This window comes from Schistocerca serialis, chromosome 7 (genome assembly GCF_023864345.2).
Source record: "Schistocerca serialis cubense isolate TAMUIC-IGC-003099 chromosome 7, iqSchSeri2.2, whole genome shotgun sequence".
Classification (NCBI taxonomy): Eukaryota; Metazoa; Arthropoda; class Insecta; order Orthoptera; family Acrididae; genus Schistocerca; species Schistocerca serialis.
Genome location: NC_064644.1, coordinates 432,362,470 through 432,383,611, shown reverse-complemented (window position 1 = coordinate 432,383,611; position 21,142 = coordinate 432,362,470). Strand labels below are relative to the sequence as shown.

General features: G+C 37.4%; 1 protein-coding gene across 1 annotated transcript in view; it reads left to right on the top strand.

Moving 5' to 3' along the window:
* The first annotated feature begins 970 nt into the window (after window positions 1–970).
* Window positions 971–21,142, top strand: part of LOC126412709 (exosome complex component RRP45-like) — a 72,063-nt gene continuing 51,891 nt past the window's right edge. Inside the window, exons 1-5 of the mRNA XM_050082426.1 lie at window positions 971–1,256; window positions 2,668–2,762; window positions 2,837–3,059; window positions 3,143–3,363; window positions 4,436–4,657. Coding sequence (XP_049938383.1) covers window positions 1,191–1,256; window positions 2,668–2,762; window positions 2,837–3,059; window positions 3,143–3,363; window positions 4,436–4,657 — 827 coding nt within the window. The 5' untranslated portion in view covers window positions 971–1,190. The remainder of the gene's footprint in view (window positions 1,257–2,667; window positions 2,763–2,836; window positions 3,060–3,142; window positions 3,364–4,435; window positions 4,658–21,142) is intronic.

Sequence of the window (21,142 nt, the reverse complement as noted above, 5' to 3'; positions counted from 1 at the left end):
TCATGTCACATCATGTGTCAATACCGTCACATCAGTGTGTATTCACACTGTCCGTCATGTCACATCATACCACGTCAATTCACTGATCCCAGTAGCAACCACTGAAAGTGAGGTTAAATGAAGAGGTAGATATCGGAATTGAGCAACTAGCAACAATGAAGTTTAATAATGGCCAAAGCAAACTTCGTAGCTTATGTTCTTGATCAATTTTGTGTGGTTAAGTGCTGAGAAGGTAAATAACATTTCAAAACATCGACATTTATTTTCCAGCAGAAGTGTAGGATATACATACAAACATATCAAAGGAGATTCATCAGGGTATAAACAGAGCCTGTTTAGCCTTATCCAATATGTTTTTTCTTATATACCATAACTAATAATGTCATAAACATCTCTATTTTTCTCCTTCATTGTTGCTAATTTGTTCAGTTAATATGTTATTTAATGAAAATTACTTGATCAACGTATGTTCTTTTTTATATACAGTGCGGGTACCGTCTCTGTTCAAGTACTGTAAAAGCAAAACAATTTTTCGCTTTTAGATATCTGACTTCAGCTGTAGAAGAATGGCCGGTGGGAAAAGTATCCAAGTCATCATGCAACATTTGCAGTTTACGACAAAAATAAATCACAAGAAAAGATTAAGACACAAAATCCACTACTATCACAGGAGTAAGCGCGGCGAAAATAGGTTAGCTTCCGATGCTAATAGACGACAATAGCGTCAAAACTCTAATCGGGAGAAACCTTTGGCGTGACATGACCGTCCGTTGAAGGCCTGTGCGAATGCTGCCACTTGAAATGCACTGTGGAATGTTTTGATGTGACGTGACGTGGTGTGACGTGACGATCAGTGTGAAATGACGTGTACTCTTCAGCCGGTATCACAGTTCGTACTTCGTAGCCGAGAGCTAACAGGTCTCGCGAGAGCTCAACATGCAGCCAGTGAAATTGGAAAGGATATTAATTCTGGCATTTACTTTCACTCTAGAATTTTTGCAGCAGCTTGTGACAACGCAGCTAGACACAAATCTCAAACGATCGCCCATCCTATCATCTGTGTAGTACCGGTTTTTTTCTTACGTTTGTATATATCTTTGCTGTTCGTGCTTTGCTTCGTGTTTACTGTCGAAAAGGACGCTGTTGATATGTTGTTGTTATGTAGTTGAGCCATCAGGTAACAAGTAAACATGAAAAGCGGTGTCTTATCCAGCTGTGAGAAGTCGTTTGTCCTTCAGGCTTTGACTGAAGGGAGGGTGAGTTAATAGCATTACAGTAGTTGCCAAAAGTTTGCAATAACAAATCCACGTTGTGTACAACTTTGGTGCAGACAGACAGCATCAGACTTTAATATGAAGACAGCAAAGCCATCCACAACACTTTTATAGTCAGTGAGACAGTATAGCTCCCATTTATGGTTCAAGCACAGCACTCAGCGTCATCAGAGACGAAAAAAAAAAAAAGATCATCACACGTTTGTTGTAAATAATTCTGCTGATTGTTATATGCCATAATTGTAATTGAATTTTGGTAGATTTACGTATCAGCGCACATTACACAACAATAATTCTTGTCATAATCATATAAGCAATTGTTCGTGGCATTATTTTCAAGAGATCCCTGCACAGCTGTCACCAACGTTCCTTTCATTGACACACATCGTGGAACTGATCTGCTGCAAAGTCATCGATGTTAATGTATGACTTCATGTTATTGTTTGAAATATATATTGCCAGTCAGAGAAAATAATTTTGAGAGTGTAAAATAAGTATTTCTTTGATTATTCTGGCACTAAAGGCATAAGTCTTCATGCAATTTGAGTATGTGGTCAGTATCTAGACCAAATGTTCTTGTTAACGGATTATTGAATTACTTACCAGATTGTTGAAGAGTCCCATTTTGGTTTTTGATTGTAGCATAACAATGTAACTATTTTGATATGGCACCATTTTACCAGGCGTCTCGATAGATAGTACGTAGCTCGAAATTTCCATCAGGACATATAAATCCTTCAGAACAATTTGTTTAATAAAGAGATTTTTATTCACATTTAGGAGAGACCTTTATGCGTAGTGTATATTGGTTGGCTTCTAGGCATACTCATAATTTACTGTGATTCTCCATAACTAAAGTGTCCTGATTCTGCCAATTAGAATTTCTGTATACAGGTCACACTGGACTTCATTTCTTCGCAAGGATTAGTAGGACCCCATATTTAGTTTGAAGATACTTGCAGTATTGTGCCGCATTCTGTTATACTGCTTTTTCAGCAAGTTATTGTTATGCAGTAAATATTGGATTAAGTATGAAACTTTGGTGCTGCTACTAGAGTGAGAATTTCAGATCTCCTTGGTTTCAAAATGGAAGTTGTACATTAATAAAGAAATCCAGATACTTCTCTATTTAAAATCTGACTGCCATCATAAACATGTTAAAAATGAAGGGTTTTTGCACATAGGACACACAAACCTATTCTGCTAACAGTTGTCAAATTTTTTCAATCTACTTTGTGAGTGAAATTAGGACAGAATGAGATTCTCACATCATTAAGAAAAGTTGACAATCTTCCATAAGATTTTGAATGGGCTTATGTTTGTTGAGACACCTATAATTTAAATTTTTAGTGTTGTTGTACATTATTGATATCAGCAATGATTTGACTTTCAGAGACTTGATGGGCGAGCTTTTAATCAGCACAGAGATCTGAAAATCTTTTTTGGCAGTGATCTAGGCTGCTGTCAAGTTTTATTGGGGCTGACCAGGTATGACGTCCTTAAAATGACATTTGTTTTTCAGCTGGTTTTTTGCCTCATGTAAATATTATTCACTGTTTTAGAGTTATAGCACAGGTGTCCTGTGAAGTTCAACAACCCAAACCAACCCGTCCAGAGGAAGGTCTGCTTCTAGTTTATGTGGAATTGAGCCCTATGGCTGCACCTGATTTTGAGGCAGGACGACCATCAGACCTTGCCGTTCAGTTGAGCCGGGTTTTGGAAAAATGTATTAAGGACAGCAGGGCTGTTGACTTGGAGTCTCTGTGCATCAAAAGTGAAGAAAAAGTATATTAATCGTGTGTGTGAAAGTATATTTATGCTGTTTTGTAAACAAGAGTCAGGTTTACATTTTTTTTTTTCCCCCGCAGGTGTGGGCACTTCGTGTAGATATAACAGTATTAAACCATGAAGGAAATTTGGCAGATGCTGCCTCTGTTGCTGCTCTGACGGCATTGGGTCACTTTCAGCGCCCAGATTTTACTGCTGAGGGTGGCAAAATAATCATCCATAGTGCAGAAGAGAAAGACACAGTACCAATAACACTTCATCATTACCCAGTATGTGTCTCCTTTGCTGTGTTCAACAATGGGTGGGTGACTTTTCTATTCAGCTTTCTTTTAAAACAGATAAATACAGGACAGTTATAATTAGATTTTCACTACTTGTACCAGTGTAGACGGAAAACTATTTACCGTATTAGTATTCAATTTTATAGGAATGATGATCAAACTGTGCAGTACAGGATTTGTGTTGTTAGTAGCATTAGCTTCGAGACTTGCCCTTAGGCATCGGTACTGGTACAGCAACATAGGGTTGAAACACAAGCATTAGTATCCATTACAGTTGTTGACAATCAACATAGGTGTGGTTAAGGTATTTAGGGCTTCATTTGAAAGGCTGTCCTATCAAAACATCATGAATAGTGCTGCTGCTGATTAAAGGAATACAGGCAAGTCCTCTTTCCACATCAGCATTGAAGCACATGATTCGGAAGTTTGAATTAACAGGTGATTTTGGAATTACTTCTGGGAAAAGCCAACAGCCAATTGCACCCTGAGCTGTTGAAGAAGCTTCTGTTTCCATGGCTGAGACGCTGGATGCAATGTGTGATCCTCATGCAGTACATTAGCTGTACATGATGGCTATACAATCCTGGGTCCACAGTTCGAAAAGTGCTGTGAACAATGGTGAAAATATGTCCATGCAAGCTTCCAGACTGTTGTGGATGCAGATGTTTGTCACACTGAGCAGTGTTTGTAACCTGGAATGTAAACTTGGTACACAATTAAAGTGTGTTTCTTTCAATGGTTTAGTTATTATTTTTTTCAATGGTTTATTCAGTATTTCTCTTCATCATGTGGTTACAAATGTTTCCACAAAGTTTCCTTGTCCTATGATCACTTGCATCTCATAAGGGCCCTCCCAATTAGTGAAAGTTTAAATACAACTGTCCTGTAAATATAATTTGAAACATCTGTAACCTGTCTTGTAGGTATTCAGCATAAATTTTGTTCACTAAATACAGTATTTTACTTTGTTTTAAGTCAATGTCTTTTTGTTTCTTCATTTCTGTTTGTTTGTAGGGATTGGCTTATAATATACTAATGTTTTTTGAACTGTCGATATTGTATCACAATGTGGACTTGTTTCTTTTTTCCAAGGGAGCATGTAGTGGCAGATCCTACGGAGCTAGAAGAGCGTGTTGCTGAAGCTCATATAGTGTTCGGTATGAATTCATACCGTGAGCTTTGTGGTGTTCACTTGGGAGGCAGTGCACTTGCAAATCCCGAGATGATTATACAGTGTGCAATTCAAGCTGCTGTACGTGCATCTCGGGTTGTAGAGATAATGCGGAGTGCCTTGGAAAGTGATGCCAAAGCCAGGTGATTTTCAAACATATTTTATAAACATCTTGAGTTTAGTAATAGGCCATTATGGTTCATCAAAATACTTCCGGTGGATTGAGAGTGTCAACTACTTTGTTTACAGGCAGCAAAATTCAAATTCTGTGTACAAAGTACAGCAATCCTATTGCTAATAGTGATGGTGGGGTGGTGGTGATGGCAGTGGTAAATGTTAATTTACTTGTAAGTGGAAGTACAAAAATAAGAGTAGCTCTGTGATAGAAATTTGGGTTACTTGCTGCTGTTAGGGACTTTGTGATAATGAAAAGATCTAATGTAAAAGGAAGATACTCAATTGTGATAGTATAAAGAATACATTTAACAAACAGGGAAGATAGATCCATACAGCAAAAGAACCTTGACAGCTTGCATCATCATTTCCACCTTTGAGCATGAGGTGCAAAAAGCTACCATCAGTACTGCCTGAAAGCCGTAGTTGTCTACAAATGCAGCAACCGATCGAACAAGAGCGTCCATCAGCTCAACCACAGGTAGGCATCGGTTGGCTAGGCAATCTGCCAGGCAGTTTTGTTTGTTCACTGCTGTGTTGAGTACACATCTGGACACTTCCTAATGAATTTAGCTAGAACAATGACTTCTCGAAATAGGTCGTTGTCATTTTCCCATTGTTGGAAAGAACAATTCTTATTTTTGGAAAGAAGAAAAAAAAAGATGGGTTGGTTCAGTGTCCAATGTGCCATATGATGCTTAATCCAATGAAGAAGTACAGTACTTGTCCCTCCACCCCACCAAGTTTTGTGAGTTGGATGGCACTGCAAGGAAACAACTCATTGCAGCACTGAAGGGCGAAGTAAAGCAATGGGCAATATTGAGACACAAAAAAGTCATAATGTAAACATTCTGCATGTTAATTGAATTCATTAATTTCAATTGTTACATGTGTTTGATGCAACTAATTTTAGATCACTGACATGGAGGGACGTGCAACATTACAAACAAGCTACAAGGTTGCACACATTATTGCAACAAGTGGCATGCCATTAGGGCTGTTGATGAAATATTGAAATATCCATATTTTTCTCCAAAAAAATATCAATATATATTGATATTTTCCATTCAACTTTTTCCAAAAAATATTGATATATATCGGCGATATTTTCCCCTGGTATATTAATATCAAAGTGGCAATATCAAGTGCTGATATTTTTATTTTATATTACATCTTCGCACCTTTTTTGGTAAATATTTGAAATTGTTCTTGAACATAATTTGTGAAGGAGTTTTACTACTTCTTTTGCTTTCACCGCATCCAGTCTTTCTTTGACTGTGTGAAGCAAGTATATACAGCACAAAAGAAGAAGTCTGATTGCACAGATGGGGGTGGGGGAGTGGCAGTTCGAATGGCATAACAAGATTTACAATGTGAAAAAGTAGCACACCAGTTGCATTAAAAACAATTTTAATGCAACTAGTGCTATTCCTTCACACTGGCCTTCTTCAAAAACAGTTGCTGAAAATAATGAACAAAAAAGCTAAATGACAAGATTGGTCTTTGCGTTGGGCAGAGGCGTATAAGGGGAAATGCTGATGCTATCGGCACTTGGTGCTATCAACAGAAATTGCAACGTTTGGCTTCACCATACAATTTTGACACAACTGCTAGGTTTCTGGCGTTAACAGAAATGAAAAAACAGGGAAGTCGACATGAAGTGTTCCAGACAAATCCAATACATGATGAAATTGAGCAACAGACACATCAGACAACTTTTATTGTGCCAGTTACCTGCAACCTTTGTTAGCAAAGTGGTTATTGCCAAGTGTGAAGATGCATAGTTTTCATTTTAATTCTTGCTCTGGGCGAGGTAGGCTGGCAGGCTGCTAGTTTGTTGATGTATAGAATATCTAATAATAAATCTATACTTAAATATAGAGCTCTAAAACTGGCAGTATATTTACATTGTGAAACTGATATTTTTATGGGCCGGAATGTCGATATTTTTTCCCTCGATCAATACTTTTTCTCATTATATCGGGAGCCGATAATGATATTTTTTTAAATATCGATGTATCGGAGTTTTGAAATTTTTAAAAATATCACAGTCCAACATTCCATTTTCGATGGGCTCCTGTTCATTTTGTGTCTGCTGGCCATCGTAGGGTGCTTAATGCCAGAAGAGGTAAAGAAGTTTCAAGCAGTTGGCCTCTCCAAGAAAACTCATTGGATCTGAGATATGGGCGTGGAACTGGAGAACCAGTGGAAGGAAAGAGGTCGGCTTTTCTTCCTTATTCGTTAGCACTTGATAAAACCAGTGATGTAACAGACAATGTGCAGCTTCCATTATTTGTACAGGTTGTTGACTTGGAACAACAGGTTTTTGTGGAGCTATTAGATATTGTACCTATGGAATGCAGTATGTTGAGGTGGTATTTGAATGGGCTGAAAATGTGTTTGCCGTGGGACAGGCTCTGTTCTGAGGTGTCAGTTGGAGCACCACAGATTTTGTGTTTAAAAAAGATGGGGGAGGGGGAAAGATAAGAAGCAAGATTAAATGCCACGTCAACAGTGAGGTCATTACAGACAGAGCATCTGGAGTGCCTTAGGGAAGTCATGGAAAACCGTAATCTGGATGGCCGGACATCCTGCTGAATGTGAGTCCAGTGTGCCATCTCTTCATCTCACTGCACCAGTGTGATTTTGTGCTTCGTATAAAAGAAAAGAAATCAAGTCCGAATTTGGAAAAGACATATCAAGTATACACAACTTTATCCACCAAGAGGTCCTTTGCACAAAAAGTGTGCAATATCGTTACTTCATGAAGGTTGTGGTGCAATTGTGAACTTTGTAAACAGGCGTAATGTCAGTCACTGCCAGTGAAAGCGATTTTTGCAAGATTTGGAAGCAACATATGATGACATAACTTGGTAGGAAATAAACACTTTTATGGAAATAAAAGCAGAGACGCAGCCAGCACACAGTGAGGACAAATGGGTTGCTGGCTTGACCTTTTTCACCAATATTACAAGACACTTATACAATTTAAATTTGTCACTCCAAGCGAAAGGTTTGATTATTCCTAATGTGTGTGATGTTCGTTGACGAACTCCATTTATTTGACTGGCAGCTTACTGCAGGGAATGTTACGTTTATATTCAGACTCTTGTTTTACAGCTTATTAGCAAAAAATTGTGCAACTCTTGTCAGTCTTTTGAGACAAACATTAAGGTCCAACATAGACAACAAAATGAATTAAAACTATTTAACACTTAAGTTTCTATAATACCAGTTGCTGTGCTTTTGGAAACACAATTAGAGCTGATTGATTTGCACTTTGCTGTAGGACAAATATAACAGCAGAACCAATTTGGTAAGATGGTATCATGATATTCATGCAGAAAAGTTTCCAAAGCCGCACAGGACTGCTGCTAACCTTATATATCTGTTTGTCTCAACATATATTGAATTGAAGAACAACCACAGCTGAAAATCATATTAGATTGAAAATCTGCTTCAGTTGTGAATAATATATCTTTCATTGCGTGACTAGTTTTGGAGACCTAAAGCTCCATCATCAGGTACCACACGTAAATAGAACGGCCAGTTGAGTTTGTACCCTTTATTATATCTCCGTTTGTATAATGCTCGTAGATCAGCTTTGACAGTCTTCATACTGTCCTCATCACATGTGTAGATGAAATGATATGTCATTGATGTGTAATGAGAAATGTATTGAATCTGTTACCAAATCCTGGGGATACATTATATTTCCTGTTTGCATTGTGACTTTATAGACCCAGGCTGGACAGCAGGTATTAGCAAAACCATCTAGTATGCTTGGAGAATAATTTAAGCTGCTAAGTATGGTGAATGAAGTATCAAAATCACAGTATCAAAGACTGTTCTAAAATAAAAAAAAAGAACTTGATAGTTGCTTCTTATCAGTTCATACCTGCCTGCTACTTCTTTTAAAGGCGGCTTTTCTTTTGCCATGTTAGTGGAAGGTGCCATTTTGGATTCCGTGAAATTGCTGCCCCTGATAACTTAAAGATATCGTCTGTTATTCATTTACATCCAACACGCAATCAGAATTGCAGAAGCTTTCAATTTCTGTCTTTCAGCTTTTTTGGAAAGTTAGACCTGTACTGACTGTGTCTTTGATGAATCTCATTATTCATTTGACTGTATCTCACAACATATGCAATTGTCCAGTCTTATAGTCTTGAGCCATGAACCACCAGCTTGTTGGTGAGGAATATGATTGAATACAAGTTCCTTCAGCTGTAATTTATTTCACATTTTTGTAGCTTCAAAACAGGTTTGAGAGAGTATGCAACCATATTGCAATTTTCTGTGCAAAATTTCTTGAGCATGTTCCCAGTGTATTTACTTTGACCAATGTTGATCATCTCTTTGCTGAGCTCTTTCGGGTTTTCAATTGAGTTGTGACATGGTGTTGTCGAACATTTTGACGAGTTGGCTACTCTTCATCTTCAGTTGAAGTTCTAGGTGTGTGTCTAGTTAGTTTCCTAATAGCTGCTGAACTGCAGACTACTCTGTTTGATGGGCCAATCACATGCCTCCAGAAGAGATATCTCAACCATGGCTGCCCCCCCCCCCCCCCTCCTTCACTGAGTGTGTGGGTCTTTGGGTGTTGAGTTCTTGTGCTGCTTTTCTATCGATCAGGACTCAACAGATAGAGGTCCCTTCCCCCTGCAGCACCACCACTGGCTGCATCTCTTCTGGAGGCATGTGATTGGCCCACCTGTTGTACTCTCAGGAGTGAAGTCTGCAGTCCAGCATCTGCAAAGGAATAAGTTGGACATGAACCTGACACTTCTCCTGAAGATGCCAGATAGGAAACTCTTTGAAATGTTGTGACAAAACATCGACACAGGTTGACTGATAATCAAAGAAGATTTCATCAATGGAATTTGCTTATAAAACCTGCTTTTCCATGTAATGGTCTGTTGTTTTCTATCTCACTTTGCTCATGCCAAAACTTTTTCTTTCTTTTGCCATGTTAGTGGAAGGTGCCATTTTGGATTCCCTGAAATTGCTGCCCCTGATAACTTAAAAGGACGGCCGGTGTGGTCGAGCGGTTCTAGGCGCTTCAGTCTGGAACTGTGCGACCGCTACGGTCGCAGGTTCAAATCCTGCTTTGAGCATGGATGTCTGTGATGCCCTTAGGTTCGTTAGGTTTAAGTAGTTCTAAGTTCTAGGGGACTGATGACCTTAGATGCTAAGTCCCATAGTGCTCAGAGCCATTTGAACCATTTTGATAACTTAAAAGTATGATCTTAATATAATAGAGGGAAACATTCCACGTGGGAAAAATATATCTAAAAACAAAGATGATGTGACTTACCAAACGAAAGCACTGGCAGGTCGATAGACACACAAACAAACACAAACATACACACAAAATTCAAGCTTTCGCAACAAACTGTTGCCTCATCAGGAAAGAGGGAAGGAGAGGGAAAGACGGAAGGATGTGGGTTTTAAGGGAGAGGGTCTTTAAATATGTCTGCTTGTGTCTGTATATGTGTGGATGGATATGTGTGTGTGTGTGTGTGTGTGTGTGTGTGTGTGCGAGTTATACCCGTCCTTTTTTCCCCCTAAGGTAAGTCTTTCCGCTCCCGGGATTGGAATGACTCCTTACCGTCTCCCTTAAAACCCACATCCTTTCGTCTTTCCCTCTCCTTCCCTCTTTCCTGATGAGGCTACAGTTTGTTGCGAAAGCTTGAATTTTGTGTGTACATTTGTGTTTGTTTGTGTGTCTATCGACCTGCCAGTGCTTTCGTTTGGTAAGTCACATCATCTTTGTTTTTAAAAATATGATCTGTTATTCATTTACATCCAACACAATGAGAATTGCAGAAACTTTCAATTTCTGTCTTTCACCTGTTTTTGAAAGTTAGTCCTGTACTATGTCTTTGATGAAGTTTAGTTTCCCAAGAACTCTCATCTTACATTGACTCATCATGTCATTCTTTCATTTATTATACCTGCCCAGTAAGATGATTAGTTGTCCACTGAAACAGCGAGAAAGAATTTATTTTGCATCTAAGTTCTGTTATAGGTGTTGGGATCATATTCTGATTTCTGTAGGTTCATTTTCCTTAACATTGTACCAAACTTCTGATAACAAATACATGAAGCCTGTTTTAGACCATAAACTTCTTTCCTTGGTTTGGAATCCTTCATCTCCTCCCTGTATGTTGTGTAACATATGAATTGGTGAGCCTAAACTTCTTCTCGGAAATCATGCTGAAGGAACATGCATTGAACATCCATGTGTTCAGTGTAAAGATCAAGTTCAGCTGCTAAAGCCAACCGGTTACAAAGTGAAGAATGATGAGCAACAAATGAGAAAGATTCAGCGAAGTCCACATTTGTATGAGGGAATAACTTTTGCAACAAAACAATCCCTATAATATTCAGTATTGCCATTTTCCATTTCTTGCTCTTTGAATACCTCTTTTGAATAAATTGTTTGTTTTGTGTGGTGCTAAATCATCAGTGTCCAAATTTCTTTGCCAAGTGACAACTTAATATTCATTATTTAAGGCATCTTTCCATTTTCCCCAATCATCATGACAGCTTTTTTTTTTTAATATGAATTTGGCTCTCAAACCATACCAGAACAACCCAGATCATCATAAAAATATTTGGGTTTCAGTTTTCATTGATGTGATGATTATCTAATATCTGGCTGCATGGCATCAGTATCTGATTTTTGATCAGTGTCCTGATCAGTGTTAATGTTCACTGTCTGCTCAGTGTCACTTTATGCCAATTCAAGGGGAACTACTTCTTGATCAACATCAGTGAAATTTGCAAACTTGGCTCTGAAGTCTGTTTGAATGACTTGAATATCATATATTATTGGCAATGTACTAGTGTTGTTCCACTGTTTGCTACAGCATGTTGAAAGTCAGTTATTTTCACATTAAACTTTTTCTCTTCCTATGTCTTCAGGGCAAAGACTCAGTGTTTCCTCAAAAGTGATGATAAAGTGGGGCAAAGATGCTGTAGTTTAGCCACCTCCTGTTACAAAATAGGCAATTGTAGAGATGACGATATTGCCACACATCACAGTGTAGGACATAATCAAGTCAAACATTTTGTAGCCCATGCTGGATCTAAAGCCTTAAATGTAAAAAAAAGAAAAACAAAGACAGCAACTGAGATGCACTTTGAAGCAGAACATCTTTAACAATTACTGATCCTTTTTGTTGACTTATCATCCCTCAAAGTTTGTTGATGGTGTTCTGAAACACCCTGTGTTTGAAAATAAGTAATGCAGTAATCAGGGGCACTCATGTTACAATTTCATTGGATTAAGAAATGTCAATAACAAAAAGAAGGAAATAGTTTAGTATTGTTTCAACTTGGCTGTATACCATCTCCCACCATTGGAATAAAATGACCATTAATATTTCATTGGAGGATTTGTGTATTGATATGTATTTACATCTGTACTTTGCAACTCACCCTATGGTGAGTGTGGTGAAGGGGATTTTGTGTACATCTGTCGTTTCCCCCTTTCCTGTTCATCACAAATGGTTTGCTGGGAGAATGATTGATAGTAGCCCTCCATATGAGTTTGAATCTCTCTAATTTCATCTTTGTAGACCCTTGTTGGAGTGTACACCCTTGGAGTTTTAACAACAAACCACACCATAATGCAAAATGCCACACTTGCTGCGTCTGGCGCTGGAATTGGTTTGGCAGATCTGGGACTCTTTTGCACTTGTGATGAAACATGCTGCTCTTGTTTGGATTGTTTCCATATTCTCTGTAAATCCTTTCTGGTCTGGGTCCTAATTTGATGAACAGTATTAAAGTATCAGTCAGATGTGGTATCTGTAAGCTACCTTTTTTGTGGATGGATTACACTTCCTGAGGATTCTCCCTATGAGTATCAGTCTGCCAGCTGCCATTCTCACAGTTAGCCTTATGTGGTGGCTCCACTTTAAATTGCCCTGTGCATATACTCCTAGATATTTAATGGATGCAACTGCTTCTAGCAATTGTTCAGCATTTGTGCAATCATAAAACGGCAAGTCTTTCGCCTATTCATGTGCAGTACATTGTGTTTCTTTGTTTTGAAGGTTAACTACCAATCCCAGCTCCAATTCTCTGCAGAACTTCCTGCATTTCGGTACAATTTTCTAGCATTGAGACTTCTCTGTATACTAAAGCATCATCTGTGAAAAGCCTTACAGAGTTTCTAGTTTTATCTACTAGTTCATTTATATATATTTGGAACAGTAATGGTCCTATAACTCTCTTGTAGTATAGAGTTACGTTAATCCCTGAAGATTTCTCTCTATTAAGAATGACCTGCTGTGTACAGTTTGCTAGAAACTTTTCAGTCCAAACACAAAGCTGGTCTCATATATTGTACACTTTTTTATTATGTGTCAGTGCAAAACTTGTATCGCATACCTTCAGGGCCTCATGGACAAATGAAACAAGCAGGGTTTCACACAGTCTTTGTTGCATAATCGACATTGAGTCCTACAGAGATTTTTGGTATCCAATAAGATCATAATATGTGAACATAAAGACATCAAGAATTCTACAACAGACTAATATCAGTGATACAGGCCGATAAGGTGTGTGTGTGTGTGTGTGTGTGTGTGTGTGTGTGTGTGTGTGTGTGTGTGCGAGAGAGAGAGAGAGAGAGACAGACAGACAGGTGCTATAAAAAAAATAAAGGCCTTTTACATTCTTGATATATTGTGATCCCTGTCAGCCATCCAGATTTAAATTTTCTGTGATTCCCCTAAATTGCTTAAGGCAAATGCTGGCATTGTTCCTTTGGAAAGTGCACAGCCGATTTCCTTCCACATCCTTTCCTAATCTGAGCTTGTGCTCCTTCCCTAATGATCCTTTTGTTGACAAGGTGTTAAACTCTAATCAACATGCCTACCTACCTACCATTGACACAATGCAGCTGAGACTAGGCATCTGTTCATTATCGTGAACTGGATTTGTCCAGTTCTGATACATACAATTTTTCATTTCATAAGGATGTGAGACTTAAAGTCAGTGTGTTAAATTATCAAAATTAATAAAAAAAATCAGATGACAGGTCAAGCCTTGGATGTTTGGCAGTATGGTAGCTGTTCGTATGTAATGTGTGAGAGACTCCTCCATAATGCTTTGACCATCCATGATTATTAATCATTTATTTCATAGGTTTAAGGTTGTTGAAGATCATTAAAATACTTGTAAAGGGTTATGCTGGGAACTATTCCCAATTTATGATCAGACCAGTGGAGTCATTTTCATTTGTGATCTGATTAATTTTTGTCTTTTGTAAGCGGAACAGAGGGTTTTCATTCATTTTGCCTTTAGCTGATACAGTGAAAGAGTTGGTGTCTGGTCACTGTCTTGTTATTTATGCAGCAACACATTTGAGCAAATGTTTTTCATGGTATTTAAGAGCCTTTAAAACTTTGTATGTTTATCTGATTCTTCTCATATTTTGAAGTGATTTGTTAAATAAGAAGGTTACGAGTCTATGAGTGCATAGCAGGATTCGCCATTTCTTGATACTGATTGAGCAAAGCAACTTGAATCAGCTATTTGCTAAAACTGTTTGATTTTGTGTTGCCACATTCCCTCCCTCTTGTTACCGAAAGGTTTCTCTACAATCTGTGTTGACCATTGATCACTACACTCACCTTTTTATTAGATTAGAATAGATTCAGTTTTAGTTCCATAGACCAAAAATTGATATGATTCTCGTGGGTGTGGAACATGTCAAAAAGTATAACATAAAAAACATAAAACATTTGAATATAGTATTTACTACCCTGGTCATTTGTAAGGAGATTGCCAAAATATTTACAGAATTAATATGTTGTCAGAATGAAACATTGCTATGTACTTTTAATAAATTTATCATACACAAAATACCTAATCTTCACTGTTGTGACTAAGTGCTGTCAAAACTGAAATCTAACATACATTTTTACTTAAGCTGGTGTAACAGTCCCTGTTAAGATATCCATCTATAGAGTAGAAGGAGTTGCCCATCAAAAAGTCTTTCAAACTCTGTTTAAACCATGCTTTATCTGAAACCAAGGTTTTAATGGTTGCTGGCAATTTATTGAAAATGTGTGTTCTTGAATATTGGACCCCTTTTTGGACCAAGGTAAGTGATTTTAGGTCTTTATGTAAACTGTTCTTATTCCTAGTATTGATACCATGTATTGGGTTATTGGTTGGAAATAGAGATATATTACTTGCAACAAATTTCATTAAGGAATAAATGTAATGAGAAGCAGTGGTTAGAATACAAAGTTCCTTGAACAGGTTTCTACATGATGTTCTTCAATTTACACCACAAATGATTCTTATAACATGCTTTCGCACACTAGAAACTTTTTCTTGGTTTGATGGGTTACCCCAGAATATGATCCCGTATGACATAATAGAATGAAAGTAAGCAAAGTATGCAGGTTTTTTTATGTTTATATCTTCTACATGTAACATCATTCTCACTGCAAATACAGACTTGTTTAGGCACTTAAGCAATTCTGTGATATGCTCTTCCCAACTGAATTTGTTATTGAGTTGTAAGCCCAGAAATTTAACACTGCCAACCTCTTCAATTTGCATGTACCTTATACACGTGCTGGAAGTAAATATCTTACAGGTTCTGAACTGCATATAGTGGATCTTTTCAAAGTTTAATGGCAGTGAATTAGCTTTAAACCATTCATTAATGTCAGTGAAAATTTGATTAGCAGCTATTTCTAAGTCTCTTCTTGACTTGCTATGTATTGCAACGTTTGTATCATCTGCAAACAATGAAGACTGTTTACTGCACAGATATGTTGCAGTCACACCCTTTGTTTCCTGTTAGTTAAAAAAGAGTCAAACCGTTTCACAGCATTGCCCGGGACACCTTAATATTCTAATTTACTTAAGAGAATGCTGTGGTTCACACAGTCAAAGGCTTTTGACAGATCACAGAAAATGCAAGTAGCCTCTAATTTATTATCTAATGAATTAAGTACATTCTCACTGTAAGTTTAAATAGCTGTCTCTATATCAGAACCCTTAAGAAACCCAGAGTGTGACTTGGACAATATATTATTTGCAGTCAGATGCCTAAGGAGATACTCGAGCAGAGCCTTTTCAGATATTTTTGAGAAAGCCAGCAAAAGTGAAATTCATCGATGGTTTGATGGTATCTCTTTATCCCCCTTCTTGTAAAGAGGCTTAACTTCAGCATATTTTAGCCAGTCTGGAAATGTTCTGCCAATAAGAGATTGATTACACAATTTAAGATAGGACTCAGCTCACATGAGCACTCTTTGATTTACTTTGTTGACATTACCGTACCCACTAGAATACTTCGATTTTAAGGATTTTATGATGGATGCTACTTCTTTGGGAGACTTTGAGTGTCACTTCCATTTTTAAATACTGGTCTCAGATACTCCATTGCACTGTTCACCGAACCTGATAACCCAGTCTGTCAGTAAAAGAAGTGAAATACTTGTTTAGGAGGTTTGCAACATTACATGCATTTGTTACCAAAGTCTCATTTATTTTTAGAGCTATCTGGTCCTCTTCCTTTATGGCCCCAGCTGTCTCTGTTCACTATATCCCATACAGTTTTTATTTTGTTGCCTGATGTAATTATCTTTTTCTCATAATAAAGCTGCTTTGATTTCGGGATTACTTGCTTCAATATTTTCATGTATTCTTTGTAATGCATTACAATGCTAACATCAGAGCTGTTCCTAGATGGTAGATAGTCTCCTTTGTGTCCCACATGATATCTTTATTCTTTGTGTAATCCATAGTTTATTTTTTGACTTCTGTGTGATTTGAGTTACCTTTAGGAGAAAGCAATTTTCAAAAATTGAAGTAACTTTAGTAATGAGTGCTTTGTATTTTCGATTTGAGTCAGAAGGTTTGTAAATGTCTATCCAGTTCATGTCTTTGAGCAGTTTCCTGAATTTCTCAATTTGTGACTGATTTATTACCCTCCTGTACTCAGATTTAATAGACTTATTATCCTGGCAAGTTTCAACATTTAACACAAGATGCTGCATGTCATGATCAGATATCCCATTTACTATTGGTTTTGTGATATGACTTTTTTTCCCTAGATTTGTCTACGAAGATATTATCGATAGCAGTCTCAGAACATTTACATATCCTGAAACTTCCTGGCAGATTAAAACTGTGTGCCGGACCGAGACTGGAATTCGGGACCTTTGCCTTTCACGGGCAAGTGCTCTTGCCTGCGAAAGGCAAAGGTCCCGAGTTCAAGTCTCGGTCTGGCACACAGTTTTAATCTGCCAGGAAGTTTAATATCAGTGCACACTCCACTGCAGAGTGAAAATCCCATTCCATTTACATATCCTAGTTGGGAAGTTCACAGTAGGAACGAAATTGAATGATGGTGTTACTGATTGCAATAATTATTCTCTGACAGATTGACAATAAACCCTATGGCTTTTGAATTCTCAAAATCTTCAGTTTGTGTAAAAAGAAGAAAGAAACATATAGTTGATTCAGTATCTTGTAGGGTAACTATGTTACAGCATTGGCTCTAGAGCAAAACACTTGCTTCCTTGTATACAGTTGGTGATTGAAAACTTTCAGTATCATAAATAGTTTCAGAAATATTTTAGGCTATATGACTAATGTAATATAAAATTAGAATTGTTCTTCAAACTATTGTGTTATGATAGCCATCTGATCAAAACCTGTGGTAACTATAAATAAATGCATTGGCTATCAAGGTAATCACATTACTCGTAAAATTGTGCATATGGATGTATCACTGTTGCATTGTTCTCCAGAATGCCTTCATAATGGTAATCCCCTCCCATGTACCTTTATCCTCTGACACAAAACATAGTAGGTGACAGAGTAATCAGAACTTTGGGCTACATATGTTTAGGACTGATAGGTTTCGAATCGATATCTAGCAGTCCAGAAGTAGATTTGGAAAAAATGATGTACTGTCCTGAGACTAAATGTTTGACTTAATTCTTTTCTTTTTTTATATTTTTACTACAGATTCACATAAGCATTTCACAATGCCATAACCAATTTCAAACAGCCAGTGGTCATATTCAGACTTTCAGTGGATACAGAAAAGGAAACAAAGATTCATTTTACATTTACAAAATCTAGCAAGGAACTATCTATGTAAGGATAAAAAAGAATAAAATTGTTAATTTTATCCATGATGGATGCTGTTGAACTCCGTGACTGTTCCTTTAACAGGAAATGTTGAAGAAAATCTGCAGTCGGTCGCTTTTGAAGGCAATTTATTTGAAACACAATCTGTTTTGGGCTTATGCTCATCTTGAGGGTAATTTCATGTTTCACTCCAAAGAAGTCATATGAAGCATCACATCTCTATATTCACACTCTTAATTCTACATAAAATGTTTTACCCACAGCTTATAACATTTTTAGTGGAATTAGGGTATGAATATAGAAATATGGTGTTTCAAATAACTACTTTACAGTCATATATGTATTTGATCCATATTGTGCTCTGATTTTCAATGAACAAAGACAAAAATGAATTTAATCACTCGAAGATCAGCATAATCCTTGAACTAGTAGTGTTTTGAATAAACCATATCCAGAAGTGACTGATGGGTTTTACTCAGTGAATAAAATCATACCTAAAGACACATGCTGTAAGCAGTTTCTGTTGTTTTAACAACATAACTGAAAGAAATAGCTGGCAGAGGTTGAGGCTACGTAGCCAAAGTGAAGTCCTCTCTTTTTCTGTCGATAAATATCAATATACGTGAAAGGTATATCAGCTCCGACAGATTTTATTGTTATAATTATTAGAGTATGCAATGTAATTTTTTTAACCATTCATTCATTTTTAAAGCTGTTTAAATATCACAATACTCTAATGTATGTGCAGTACCTATAAAATGTGAGGATACTGCAAGAAGAATTGGACAGAGCACTGAAAGACCTAAGTCAAAACAAAGCACCTGGAGTAGACAACGTTTCCTCAGAATTATCGAGACCTTTGGGAAATCTAGTCACGACAAAACTATTCCATTTGATATGGCAGCTACACTAGTCAGGTGAAATACCCTCAGGTTTCAAGAAGAATGTAATAATTCTAATGCCAAAGAAGTTAATTGCTGACAGTTGCGAATATCACTGAACAATTTGTTCAACAAGTCACAGTCACAACATATTAACACAGATTATCTAGAGAAGAATGAAAAGACTTCAAGAAGCTGGCTTGGGAGAGCAGTTTGGATTCTGGAAAAAATGGAGGAACAAGCAAGACAATACTGATTGTATGAGTTGTTTTAGAAGGTACACTTAGAACAAGTAGATCTACATTTTTAGTATTTGTATATTTAGAGAAAGCTGTAGATTATATTGACAGGAAGGAAGCTTTAAAATTCTGAAGATAGTGGCGATGAAACACAGGAAGGAAAGGCTATCTACAACTAGTACTGAAAGCACACTGCAGTAGGTTCCTCTCTGAGTTTGCTCCATACTTAACAATCATATACGACCGTTCACTCGATGAAAGATCCATTCCCAAAGACTGGAAAGTTGCACAGGTCACACTAAAGGTGGTACGAGTAATCCACTAACATTATAGGCCCATATCATTAACGCCGATAAGCAGCAGGATTTTGGAACGTGTATTGTGTTCGAACAGTTGAATTAGCTCGAAGAGAACGGTCTATTGACACACAGTCAACATGGATTTACAAAACATTGTTCTCGTGACACACAACTAGCTCTTTACCCACACAAAGTGTTGAGTGCTATTGACAGCGGGTTTCAAATTGATTCTGTATTTCTAGGTTTCCAGAAGGCTTTAGACACTGTACCACACAAGCAGCTTGTAGTGAAATTGTGTGCTTATGGATTATCGTCTCAGTTATGTGACTGGATTGTAATTTCCTGTCAGAGAGGTCATAGTTTGTAGTAATTGACAGAAGGTCATTCATTGAGTAAAACAGATGTGATTTCTCGCATTCCCCGAGGTAGCGTTATAGGCCCTCTGCTGTTCCTTATCTACATAAATGATTTAGGAGGCAATATGAGCATCTGTCTTAGGTTGTTTGCAGGTGATCCTGTCATCAAAAGATGAAAAAAAAAAATTGCAAAACAATTTAGAAAAGATATCTATGGTGCGAAAATTGACAACTGATCCTAAATAATGAAAAGTGTGAGTCATCCACACGAGTGCAAAAAGGAATCCGTTAAACTTAAATCAGAAATCACAAGGAAAGATGTGGGATTTCATTTTTCCAGTGGGCTGTATGAGATTGGAATAATTGAGAATTATTGTGAAGATGGTTCGATGAACCCTCTGCCAAGCACTTAAATGTGATTTGCAGAGTATCCGTGTGGATGTAGATGAAAGAGTTGAAGGGTGTTAAAGGGGAGAAGTAGTGCGAAAGCAGTAGGACTACTTGTAGCCTATCCCTGATGTTACTCAGTCTGTATATTGAGCAAGCAGCAAAGGAAACAGTGGAAAAATTTGGAGAGAACCTCATATTTCAAGGATAGGAAATAAAATCTTTGAGCTTTACCAAAGATATCGTAATTCTGTCAGAGACTGCAAGATGATGTGGAAGATCAGTGGAATGGGACAGATATTTGCTAACCAATTTTCTGGGTTGTATCGTAATGCTCCATGAATTTCTTTGTTCCTGACATTTTGTCCAGAGCTGTGTTGGGCATTTTAAGAGACGCTCCTGGTTCCATTGAATCTTGCCTATTCACATGTTGGACATCAGAGAGTGACAAAAATATTGTGATAAGGAGCCATTGTGAAGTTTACATGCGATCAGCAGAGATAATGCTAGTTAAAGATAAGACTTAACTAACAAACTGTCATAGACCAAGATAAAACCTGTCTATTAATTCTACGGAGCTGCTTTTCATATATTACTAAGTTTCTTGGCTTCTTCTTTTCTGTTAAAACTGTCCAGATGTTTAATATTTCAATGTGTTCTGGATAATAATTGAAGACTTGTGGGAAAATGGGCTAACTCAAATGTAAAAGCTTAGAAGTAAGTGTTGCCATCTGTTGCTCAGCAACAGATGGCAACACTTATCTCTAAGCTGTTAGCCTGTTTTTCCACACATGTCTTCAATTCATCATTGAAGATAAAATCTTGGATTTGAAAAACTGCACGTGATAGCTGCCTGACTGAAGAGGATTCTATGCTACAGCTGATTTTTGTAATTACCCTAGTCAGTAAAGATTCTTTTTTATCTTTGTTGAATGTTTATTCACACTTCTGTTTGTAGTTCCAATGTAGACTTTACTACAAATAGGATCACTTTATTATCTGTCTGTATGTCTGACTGTCAAGACACCTTTTTCTCAAGAATGGGTAGAGGTATCAAGTTAGTATTTATGTCACATACAAAGGACTACGCTCCCTTGATGATGCAGAAAGTTAAGCTTCTAATCAATCCAATCCAAAGATATGGCCAGTAACAGCACA